The 11,747-nt window shown below is 37.6% G+C and overlaps 2 protein-coding genes across 3 annotated transcripts; one reads left to right on the forward strand and one right to left on the reverse strand.

The window, feature by feature from the left end:
• The first annotated feature begins 1,238 nt into the window (after positions 1 to 1,238).
• On the forward strand, positions 1,239 to 10,012 carry kat7b (K(lysine) acetyltransferase 7b). Of its 2 annotated transcripts, none has more exons than XM_037755942.1 (14): positions 1,239 to 1,472; positions 3,351 to 3,501; positions 3,599 to 3,847; positions 4,003 to 4,085; positions 4,524 to 4,607; positions 5,874 to 5,972; positions 6,102 to 6,191; positions 6,330 to 6,521; positions 6,842 to 6,931; positions 7,034 to 7,174; positions 7,317 to 7,410; positions 7,927 to 8,073; positions 8,267 to 8,373; positions 8,952 to 10,012. In XM_037755942.1, the coding sequence occupies exons 1-14, from the start codon at positions 1,455 to 1,457 to the stop codon at positions 9,051 to 9,053; spliced, it is 1,647 nt and encodes a 548-aa protein (XP_037611870.1). In that variant the 5' UTR covers positions 1,239 to 1,454; the 3' UTR covers positions 9,054 to 10,012. The 2 variants fall into 2 exon arrangements, with proteins under 2 accessions (XP_037611870.1, XP_037611869.1); XM_037755941.1 differs by having other exon boundaries at positions 1,240 to 1,472; positions 6,102 to 6,212.
• Positions 9,799 to 11,295, reverse strand: LOC119479936. The gene is made up of 5 exons (XM_037755943.1): positions 11,106 to 11,295; positions 10,454 to 10,550; positions 10,266 to 10,295; positions 10,050 to 10,103; positions 9,799 to 9,875 (listed from the first exon to the last, which is right to left on the reverse strand). The coding sequence occupies exons 1-5, from the start codon at positions 11,217 to 11,219 to the stop codon at positions 9,805 to 9,807; spliced, it is 366 nt and encodes a 121-aa protein (XP_037611871.1). The 5' UTR covers positions 11,220 to 11,295; the 3' UTR covers positions 9,799 to 9,804.
• Positions 11,296 to 11,747: the final 452 nt, after the last annotated feature.

Genomic DNA, 11,747 nt, shown 5'->3' on the forward strand with positions numbered 1-11,747 from the left:
CTTGTCAGTCTGAGCCAAGTATACTTAGAGTTTTCTATATACTTGTGAGTAGGAGCCAAGTATACTTAGACTTTTCTGTATACTTGTCAGTTTGAGCCAAGTATACTTAGACTTTTCTGTATACTTGTCAGTTTGAGCCAAGTATACTTATGTATACTTTTGTTAAGTATATCTCTGATAAGTACATAAAAAGTAAACTGAAATTATACTCTCTTATTTTAAGTTTAAAAGAAGTATACTAATAGCACACTTGAATAAAAGGGTTCTTCACCAAAAAAGTGAAACATTATTTTACATTTTTGTTCCATGTAAAAAGGTTAGTGGGTAAGATAAGTAGGTTATGGGTGCCTCTACACCGTTGTAATTAAGGGTGTCCTTAGTTTAACACAAAAACAAAAAAACAAAAAAACAAAATTCAGGCCTACATTAAACCCAAGTATGTAAAGTCCATCCACTGAGGAAGACCATTAAGGTTGAAAGCTTCAGAACAAAATAGTTGTGTATCTTGACATTTTGTCAAATTTGGTGGGAGTGTTTAATGAAGGGCTATTAAGATAAGATAAGATTTTCATTTATTAGTCCCGCAGTGGGGAAATTCGAGTGTACAGCAGTACAGTGCAAAAAACAAGATGCATCAGCTAACACAGTAAAATAAGAGCTAAACAAAGTGTAACAAGATATGAACCATTTAAATAGAAGGAAGTAAAAAAATAGGTGCAGTATATACAGTATTGACAATAAACAGACTATTACAAATTTGCACAAGTGGAAAATGATATTGCACAGGGGAAATGATATTGCACAGGGAAAATGATATTGCACAGGGAAAATGATATTGCACAGGATTAAATGATATTGCACAGGGGAAATGATATTGCACAGGGAAAATGATATTGCACAGAGAAAATGATATTGCACAGGGAAAATGATATTGCACAGGGAAAATGATATTGCACAGAGAAAATGATATTGCACAGGGGAAATGATATTGCACAGGGGAAATGATATTGCATAGGGAAAATGATATTGCACAGAGAAAATGATATTGCACAGAGAAAATGATACTGCACATATCATACATATAATAGGAAAGCACGGTGCAATTTTTCAATGCTTTAATCTGTTGTAAAGGTGCTGCTAAATGTAGTTCACTAGAACCCAGTAGAGTCTGATAACCACCCAGTCTACAGCATGGTCTACAGGAGTGCTGCACAGAGTCGCCCCCTGCAGGTGCGGCGGCTCCTCACACGTCACAGATTCCTCACAGGAAGTGCAGTTCTCTGCTGTGTCTGTGTGGCGCGCTAGACCTCCCTGGCAACGCTGTGTACATAAACTTCTGTCTGCAAATAAATCAATAAATAGTTTGTTTATTTTCCTCTTTTTATCCTAAGTTTGGGGGAATTTTGCCATTTGTGATTACACACCAGCAGGAAGTCCCGCTCATCCAGGTGAACATGCCTCGTAGACGACAGGTAAGAACAAATGAGGGTAACGTTAGCTAAGTTAGCTTCACTCTGCATGACGCTCCACCAGACTCCATTCAATAATCTGACAATTTAACATGCACAAAGCATGGATATTTCTCATGCATACGTTCAGTCAATCAAGCACCATTTGTCCCATTTAATGTTCAACTTGTATTAGTTGTCATATTTTGCTTTTGTCAACAGTTAACATTAAAATAAGATAACTAACACCTTTGGTGGGTGGTGGTAAAGCAGCTAAACCAAATCTAAAACCTTGAGTATTATATAAATAAAACGGTGCTTTGTGGGTTATATGTATGCCGAATTGACCATAAGACCATAATAACTTAGGTAATGTCAATAGTATGTAAATAGGCACAGAGAGGAAAGCACAAATAAGCATTGAATCTTAAATGAGAGATTTGTTAATGCAGTTTGGTGCCACAGTCTATTAGCCGGATGAGAAGACGAGGGCAGCTTAGCTAACATGACAAGTGAAGGTAACTATGATAATACCGGTAGGTTGCTGAGGTGATAACCAGGCTGGATACATTGTCATGTAGCCACTACTACATCATTTGATAACCTCTCCTTGAATATGGTGGTAGAATATATTAGTCACAGCTGTTTAACCTATGACAAACCCAGCTAACAGCTAGCTATCAGCTGTCTGTGGCCTGTCTCTCAATGAACTCATTACAGAGGAAACTGGATAAAAACAGCCTGCAGACCCATAACCAGCTCTTATTACACATTTTTGGGATGCTGGTTTTATTATTCCAAAATCAACAATTAATAGCTAACCCTCATTGATTGTGCTTTTATAGGACAGACTCCTATTGCCAGGTGTAATATACATCATTGTACACTTGCCATGGAACATCAGCACCTATATTTTTGTATATACTCTCTTATTTTAAGTTTAAAAGAAGTATACTAATAGCACACTTGAATAAAATGGTTCTTCGCCAATGAAGAATGGTATGAGCCAAGCATACTTAGACTTTTCTCTATACTTGTCAGTATGAGCCAAGTATACTTAGACTTTTCTGTATACTTGTAAGTATGAGCCAAGTATACTTAGACTTTTCTGTATACTTGTAAGTATGAGCCAAGTATACTTAGATTTTTCTGTGTACTTGTCAGTCTGAGCCAAGCATACTTAGACTTTTTTTGTATACTTGTCAGTATGAGCCAAGCATACTTAGACTTTTCTGTGTACTTGTAAGTATGAGCCAAGTATACCTAGACTTTTCTGTATACTTGTCTGTATGAGCCAAGCATACTTAGACTTTTTTTGTATACTTGTCAGTATGAGCCAAGTATACTGATGTATACTTTTGTTAAGTATATCTCTGATAAGTACATAAAAGGTAAACTGAAATAATACTCTCTTATTCTAAGTTTAAAAGAAGAATACTAATAGCACGCTTGAATAAAAGGGTTCTTCACCCAAAAAATTGAAACATTATTTTACATTTTGTTCCATTGTTAAAAGGTTTGGTGGGTAAGATAAGTAGGCTATGGGTGCCTCTACACCTTTGTAATTAAGGGTGACCTTAGTCTAACACAAAAACAAAAACAAAAAAAACTTTGCCTACATTAAACCCAAGTATTTAAACTCCATCCACTGAGGAAGACCATTAGATAAGGTTGAAAGCTTCAGAACAAAACAGCTGTGGATCTTGACATTTTGTCAGATTTATTGGGAGTGTTTAATGAAGGGCTATTAAGATAAGATAAGATAAAGGACAGACTCCTATTGCCAGGTCTAATTTACATCATTGGCACATGCCATGGAACATCAGCACCTATATTTTTGTACCATAATTACGGAATTTGTATGGGATGCCTCTCATTTAAGTGTTTTTTTCCCCCTGATAGAGACATATGGTCGGGAGTGGTTCAGATGGAACTGAAGACTCTGACTCCTCCGCTGAAAGAGAACAGACCAATAGTTCAGAAAGTGATGGGAACATGCCCAAGAGACAGCGCCTCACCAGAGCCTCTACTCGCCTTAGCCAAAGCTCTCAGGGTTGGCCAAACATCCCATAAATACAATATTAATCTTTTACAGTGTGCTTCATCTCAGCTGTTTAATCAACATGGTTGTTTGACTCCTTTTGCTTTAGATACTCCGGACTTGAAGCGAGCTGCCGACCATGATGAATCTCCACCATTGACGCCCACAGGAAATGCGCCCTCTTCTGAATCTGAGCTGGACATCTCCAGCCCCAACGCCTCCCACGATGAGAGCCAGGCCAAAGATCAAGCCAACAGAGACTCGGATAAGGACCTCTCCCATCGACCCAAGCGCCGCCGCTGTCATGAGACCTACAACTTCAACATGAAATGCCCTACGCCGGGATGCAATTCGCTCGGTAAAATCTCTGCCCCTTTAAAAATTATTCTTACATAGGTTCATCAATGGGATCCCTGATTATTTATTAGAATATACTGAATTTGATGTGACATCCTGTACTGTTATAATGTCATTGTATTAATATAAATTACCTCCTTTTCTCAATTTGCCCAGGTCACCTCACAGGAAAACATGAGCGTCACTTTGCTGTATCAGGTTGCCCTCTTTACCACAATCTCTCTGCTGATGAATGCAAGGTGAGATGATGATGATATAGTTCAGTTGCTTGTCTACTGTCCTTAGCTATGATGAGGATCACCAACACTGTAAGCATTGTGCTTGGCTGCTCAACACATCTATTCCTCTTCATCTTCCATGATTTATTTTTCCCTTCATGATGTAATCCCGCTAATATTTATGATATTTTGTACATACATTTTTCCATTATACCTTTTGGAGTGTCTGCATTGAGTTACATCAGTCAGTTTAATTAATATCATGGTCAGACACAATCATGTAGCACTGTGCTTTTATTTCATCTTTATGGTAGCAAGGGAATGCTCAGATTGTCCTGGCCATAACACTGACTTACAGGCAAACAGTACAAAAACAAAAGCAGTACCATACAATAAGGTAATGGAAAAATACAAAAAACATATTTGACTGTTTGAGCTGCATCTTACTCTTCATTACAGGTGAAAGCCATCAGCCGTGAGAAACAAGAGGAGGAGGTGAAGGGGCAGGAAGAAAACAACTCGCGCCATGCAACTCGTCACCAGGTAGCCTCTTTTTGCAATGATTGGCATCACATTAATTATTTTTTACTTCGTAACAGGAAGCATATTATGTAGGACCGCACAATTGATAGCGAGCAGGTGGTGGTCGGCTGCATAATTGCTTACTGCTTTGTCTAATTAGCTGAAAATATAAACAGAGTTCCTATCTGATTTTAGTAATTTCCAAGTCTGGATAAGTATGGAAAAAAGAAAAGACACTATGGAAAAGTGTTTGTGTTTCCAGACTATTGCCCCTATTCTGTTTTCTGAAATATAAAATTCAGAATTTCTAAAAACAAATTGATCGTGCATGCAGAGTGTTTTTCATGGTGTTTGGAGCAGGCAGCCAGGGCAGCCAAAATGTTTACTGCCAGAGCGAGCTTGATGTCGTCGAAAGCAATGCAAGAAATATGGCGTGAGACTGAACTAGGGCTGCTCCCTCTTAGTTGATTGGTCGACTAATCTGTCGTTTTGGTCTTTGTCAACTGACATTTTTTTAGTTGATTAGTCGTTTTTTCATGCTGAATCACTCATTTCCAAGAAACTTATGAGCACACCTCTGTAAACACAAGATTTGTGTGATTTTCTTGTGGAGAAACTCAGTTTTACAGATCTGTCGATTAAATCAACTCATCGATTAGTTAACAAAATTGTAAGAGTGTTAGTCGACTAAGAACTTCTTTGGTCGAGGACAGCCCTAGACTGAACGCACACTCCTATGCAGAGCTGCCTCTACACCTGTACGTCACAGCCTGCAAAACATTTCTGCTCCAAGTGCAAGATGTTTGACAGCGGAACATCGTCCAACTTTCTGTGTGGACTGAACAACCACAGTGTGTAAATGCAAATCTTTCGAGGGCTGGCTTGACTATCCCAAATACAAAGCCTGGTTGGCTAAGGATTCCAAATGGGGAAAAGAAAGCTAGATGCAAACTTTGTGTAAAATCGTTCGACATCTCCAACATGAGGTGGCAATTGTAAGCCATATGCAAGCACTGTAGTCTTTGCACAGCATCTTCTGCCCCCAGAGTCACAAAGTCAAATATGGTCTGAAAACTCTACCGAGAAGTCTGGATATTTGAGTCTGGAAAAGTAATGTTTTCACTTTGCATCGATGATATTGAATCATTGAATCCATATATTGATCCAGATCGATGCATCGTTACGCCCCTGGTAGGAACCCTGTATATATCAAATTACAAATATAGTTGTTATCGTGTAGGTCTGATATTATCATGGAAGTTAATGTGTTTCTATCTTGATTTTCAGACACCGACATCGAAACAGAGCCGATACAAAGAGCAGGTGTCTGAGATGAGGAAGGGGCGAAACTCTGGCCTTCAGAAGGAGCAGAAAGAAAAGCACATGGTACATCGCTGGCACTCGCTGCTGTACACTTTGACTCTCGCACTCCATCTGTCGCTATTACAACAACTGCCACTCCATTTGTATATTTGTGTGTTGGATGGTATATCCTCTGTCTTGTTTGATCCACAGGAGCATCGGCAGACACACAGCAACACCAGAGAGCCTCTGCTGGAGAACATCACCAGTGAATACGACCTGGAGCTCTTCAGAAAAGCCCAGGCCCGTGCCTCTGAAGATCTGGTAACGGGGTGTTTCACATCTCCACCAGTGTCAATATTTGATATACTAAAATAAACTCACACAGGTTAAATAATGCTAAGGCCGGCAGTAACACTGTTTCACTTCCCCCCCCTACAGGAGAAGCTGCGTATCCAGGGTCAAATCACTGAGGGCAGTAACATGATCAAGACCATCCTGTTTGGCCGCTACGAGCTGGACACCTGGTACCACTCGCCCTATCCTGAGGAGTACGCACGCCTGGGTCGCCTCTACGTTTGTGAATTCTGCCTCAAGTACATGAAGAGCCAGACCATTCTCAGGCGACACATGGTGAGAGTCATGACAGAAATCTTCAGGTCTCTTGATACACCATTAATGTTTTGCCAAATACCATTTTTTCAATAATATATATATATATATATTTTTTTTTTCTTTTTTTTTTTCTGTCTGTTCCTGAGATATCTACATTATAAAAAAGTCTGATAGCTGACAAACTCACTTTCCCAGACATTTGGATAAAGAATATTCATATTACATCTGCCTATTAACAGTGCATTATAGCCTTCAAATATATGTATTTAACATGTGTTTATACCCCCTGAGTTCTTATGAAATAACGCTGATGTGAGTTTTATTACGTGTCTTTTCAGGCCAAGTGTGTGTGGAAGCATCCTCCAGGAGACGAGGTGTACAGAAAGGGGGGGATATCTGTGTTTGAAGTCGACGGTAAAAAGAATAAGGTAGGGAGACTCGATATTTAGAGATCGGTTACACGTACATCTGTAAAGCGATGCATCACACACAGTGACATCTCACTAATGAGTGCCATTTTTCTCCCCCAGATCTACTGCCAGAACCTGTGTTTACTCGCCAAGCTCTTCTTGGACCACAAAACCCTGTACTACGACGTCGAGCCTTTTCTCTTCTACGTCATGACCGAGGCCGACAACACCGGCTGCCATTTAGTGGGATACTTTTCCAAGGTAAAAGGAAAAACAAGTTCACTTTTTAAGCTGTGTGTAAATACAGAATATAATAATTATATATTGTATTAATTATATTTTGTATACAGAAGTAACTGGAATGTTTTTCTTTTCTTTTTCTTTTCTTTTTTATCACTTCCAGGAGAAGAATTCCTTCCTCAACTACAATGTGTCCTGTATCCTGACAATGCCACAGTACATGAGGCAGGGCTTTGGCAAAATGCTCATTGACTTCAGTATGTTCACTTATTTTTCTCTCATTTTATCATTTGTTTACAGTGCCAAAATTATTTAAATGAGTGTTGACTGTCTTAACAGTATGAACACCGAAAAATAAAAATGTCAAAATAAAATATTTAATTACATGAAAGAAAAATGGTTTAATCTTAAATCCGTTTTTGCTTAGTTAACAAAAATACAGAATATTTCTGATATAAGTTTCAACTAAGTAATTTTTATCCCGGGCTTTTGCATTAGATTGTATGAGATTGTTCAGTTGTTTGTGACTTTATGTCCACCCTCTGTATCTCCACTTGTAATTAGCTGAAGCACATTAAGCCGTTAGTGTGTAGACTTATGAGCCGTTGCAAGATTTGTCATCTCAGATTTATTCTTTATTAATTTGTCTGTTTTAATTTGATGTATTTTTTGGGAAGAAATCAATATTATTTGAATATTATTATGCCCTGTTTGCAGACCCTAATGTAAAGAGTGTTCTTCCTAACTGCTCTGACTGGCTGTGCTTTGTTTAGGCTACCTGCTGTCCAAAGTGGAGGAGAAGGTGGGCTCCCCCGAGAGGCCTCTGTCTGACCTGGGCCTCATCAGCTACCGTAGCTACTGGAAGGAGGTGCTACTCAGATACATGTGCAATTTCCAGGGCAAAGAGATCTCCATCAAAGGTGAGCGAGGACATAGATGTTCAAGCAGGAAGTCCACTTGCCTTCCTCTACCACCGTTAAGATGAAATACAAAATGTGTTTCATCTTAGGCTTGGTTGTGAAAGCTTTATTAACACAGGAAAAGATGAACAAAGTACACACATGCTTATACAGAAGATATTCACTGTTGCAATATTTTTTGCTTGATGCACAGAGATCAGTCAGGAAACGGCCGTCAATCCGGTGGACATTGTGAGCACCCTGCAGTCTCTTCAGATGCTCAAGTATTGGAAGGGAAAGCACTTGGTGTTGAAGCGACAGGTAAGATGCCAGTCCATTGTTTTTGTTTTTTTTACTGTAATTTCTCTAACTAATTTTTATTTTAACAACATATTTATATTAAAGCTAGATTCCGTAGTGTTCTTTAAAAACATTTTTTGTTATATTTGTTGAAATTCTCATTACATCCCGACACCAATCAATAAATCAAAAGCTCTTACAAAACAATCTGGTATCTGTGGCTGCCGCAGGACGGTAATAAACCTAAACCTTTTCTTCTGGTCAAACAAACAAAGCATTTAATTAACTAGGTTCCAGAGTTAATATTTGACTCATGTTGTTTTGTATATTTCAGTAAATATTGGACCTTAAATTTGACTTTATGACTGTATGTTGTATTGTCCTGGTGATATGCTGTGTCATGTTTGTATTGATCTTGTATGTACTAGAGAAGCCAAAGACAAATTCCCACTAAGGTGGACAATAAATTCAAAGTAAAGTCAATTTCAAGATAATGCTTTGATAATTATCACATAAATCTTTTTAGAAAAAATGCAGCTTCCCTTAAATATAATCCCTGTATTTGACAGCCTAGTTTGCTACTTTCTTCTCCCTCCTAGGACCTGATTGATGAGTGGAAAGCGAAGGAGATCAAGCGAGGCAACAGCAACAAAACCATCGACCCGAGCTCGCTAAAATGGACCCCTCCCAAAGGGACATAAGCACTAAGATCCTCAGGCTACTGAATGAACTCACCTCCAGCCTCACCAGCCACAAGTAGCCTCGACCTACGAACTGTCAATAAAGACCAGTGTTCATTCTTTTTTTTTTTTCAGGATTTTACCCTGCTTTATTTGTGTCACTGAACTTTTTTTTTTTTACTTTTATATTTTACTTTCGTTTTAGATTCCAAGTCCAACAATTCTTGACTTAAACATTGTCAAACAATTAACAGTAGAGAATCTCTTTGTCCTGTTTCTTTTTAAAAAAAAAACTGCCTACATCTACTAAGCTTTGAATGTTAAATGATAAATGGTCCAGTGTGGTGGATAACATGAATGTTTTGCTTTAGCTCATGCAAAAAAAAGAAAAAATACATACCTACATTTAGCAGCATTTACAGGCTGTTATTTTTATTTCATTCAAGAAATGTGCATTTCTAAGATAGTAGTTTTTGTTTGGGCTTAATACAATAACTGTTAGCATGAACCGAAACCGTAAGCGGAGTGTATTTTTGAGGAGTATGATGATGTATGGTAACGTCTTCTTTGGTTGGTGTAAAATTGTATAGATCATAATAATGTGTACTTCTTTTTTTCTAGCTCCATCAATACAGGATTTGGACCCATTCCTCTGATGAACCTGCCAAATAATGGAATATATAAATTATGAATATTTTTAATTTGCTGAGAATAGAAAATGACGACAACACCACTGTAAGAATGCACACAGAAATAAAACAACCTCAGGTTTTTATACTGATCCAATCGCACCTTGCTTGTGTGGTTTCTCCGAAACATCGATCGCAGTGGTTGTTAAAGATTCTGTAATAAAACGGAGAACATTTTAACTCAACATTTCAATGGGACTGTATTTGCCTTGTACTTTTAAATCATAGCTGTTACATGTGTATTAGCAATTTGATAATTTTAATATCAATAAAGCTGCTTTGATATTTTGACATGAGTTAGATTTTGTTTGTTGGTGTTTGTGCTTACCACCTCTGGAAACGCTTCTTCCCATCAGACCCACAAACATCTCTCCTTTGTTTCCTGTAAAGTAGCAGTTTCATGGTTATAATGTAATAATGATGCTGCCATGAAATACATTATTTAGATTGAAAAGGTATCAACAGTCAGACATATTAGCAGTTAAAAGAGGATCAAGCAGCATTACATTGTACTACAGTGTGAAAGTGACATTAACCTACTCACGTCTATTTACTTTAAAAGGTTTCTTTATATCTGAGAGGGATAAAAAGACACCAAAGTTAGAAATTATGTATTTAAAGTCATGTACCAGTCCATTCATATTCATTACCACAGACACATACAGTATAATGAGCCCTAAAAAATAGATTTTAAAACATTTTTTTAAATGCAGAGGTGAGGTTAGAGGCCACCTGAGCGTTTCCCCATGAGTCCATAGAAGCGAAGGGCTTTTGATCTTTTCATCAGACCGGCTATCGGCTGGGTCAGACCGGCCTCCACTGACTCATCCTGCCAGAAAAATATAAAAAACACTTTTAATTTCTTATTGTAGTAAAATCAAGAAAAATGAAGAGATGAATATATGTTTTTGTTTTATAAATTTGCATTTCTGCAATAAAAACAAATAATGTATCCATAGTCGTATTCTCTCTAATATCTGATCACAATAAATCACTTTTTTTTCCTAATTTGTACCTCTGTTCTATTCTAACTATTAAATTGAATTTATTTTTATGTAGCATAAAATTCATAAAAGAAGTAATCTTGAGATACTTTTCATATAGAGCAGGTCTAGACCATACTTTATAATTTAGAGACCCAACAAGAGATCCCCCCATGAGCATGCATTCTTATGCGACAACGGCAAGGAAAATCTCCCCTTTAACGGGTTTAAACTTCAATACTTAAAGTTAAAGTGATTCTATTTATTTATTTTTGTATTTTGTTAAATTATTTATAAACCATATAGATACAGATGGAAATAAATAGAAAAAAACAGCAGGCAATATTGTGAATATCCCTGTATAAGTTTAAAAAAGAGATAATTTAAAGATATATGCTCACCTGCCAGCCTTTAGATAACCCTCTCTCCTCTTCCGCACTAGAAGACAACGCCTGATGGGTTTGCACCAAAGCACAAAAAGTCACAACAACAAGCTGAATCTTCCAGCTATCCATTTCTTGGTCAGGGGTAAAATGCTTTGGCTTCTTCAATCAAAGTAGTTTTTCTTTTAGCTAAAAATACATGTAATAATGCTATTGGACAGATGTGATTGAGTGTTATTCTATCTGCCCCTGCAGCTGTATCCAGGGTGCATTTATACCTCTACACCCCATGCTGCTAGACCCCTCCCCTCTAAACAGGATTATGCACTTCATGCCTCCATTGCATTTGGAAACTTCCAGATTTGCTACATTACAACATGAGGTCTCTTTTTCACCTCAAGTATTAATATGTATTTTGCGGCAATTACACATTAAATATCTGATGAATGAAAGAATATTTTCAATTGAAAACACCGAACAGTATTTCTTCAGGTGTAGTTGGACCAATAAGGATGCCATCCAACAATTTACAAGCTAAATTCTAAGAAAATACCCTCATGTTCAATACTATTAAAGCTTGAAAAATATTTACATTTCAGATGGTCACCTTTCATTTCCATTTTTATTAGACATCTGGGTTGCTATTGGTTATAAAAAACC

This window comes from Sebastes umbrosus, chromosome 20 (genome assembly GCF_015220745.1).
Source record: "Sebastes umbrosus isolate fSebUmb1 chromosome 20, fSebUmb1.pri, whole genome shotgun sequence".
In the NCBI taxonomy this organism is placed as follows: Eukaryota; Metazoa; Chordata; class Actinopteri; order Perciformes; family Sebastidae; genus Sebastes; species Sebastes umbrosus.

Excerpts from the sequence above, each read along its gene's own strand:
- kat7b (XM_037755941.1), top strand. Across the intron at positions 6,932-7,033 it reads TCGACGGTAAAAAGAATAAG|ATCTACTGCCAGAACCTGTG; the intron begins GTAGGGAGACTC and ends TTTCTCCCCCAG. Across the intron at positions 7,411-7,926 it reads CAAAATGCTCATTGACTTCA|GCTACCTGCTGTCCAAAGTG; the intron begins GTATGTTCACTT and ends TGCTTTGTTTAG.
- LOC119479936 (XM_037755943.1), bottom strand. The coding sequence starts at position 11,219 with ATGGATAGCTGGAAGATTCAGCTTGTTGTTGTGACTTTTTGTGCTTTG. Across the intron at positions 10,296-10,453 it reads ACTCATGGGGAAACGCTCAG|ATATAAAGAAACCTTTTAAA; the intron begins GTGGCCTCTAAC and ends TATCCCTCTCAG. Across the intron at positions 9,876-10,049 it reads AAGAAGCGTTTCCAGAGGTG|AATCTTTAACAACCACTGCG; the intron begins GTAAGCACAAAC and ends GTTTTATTACAG.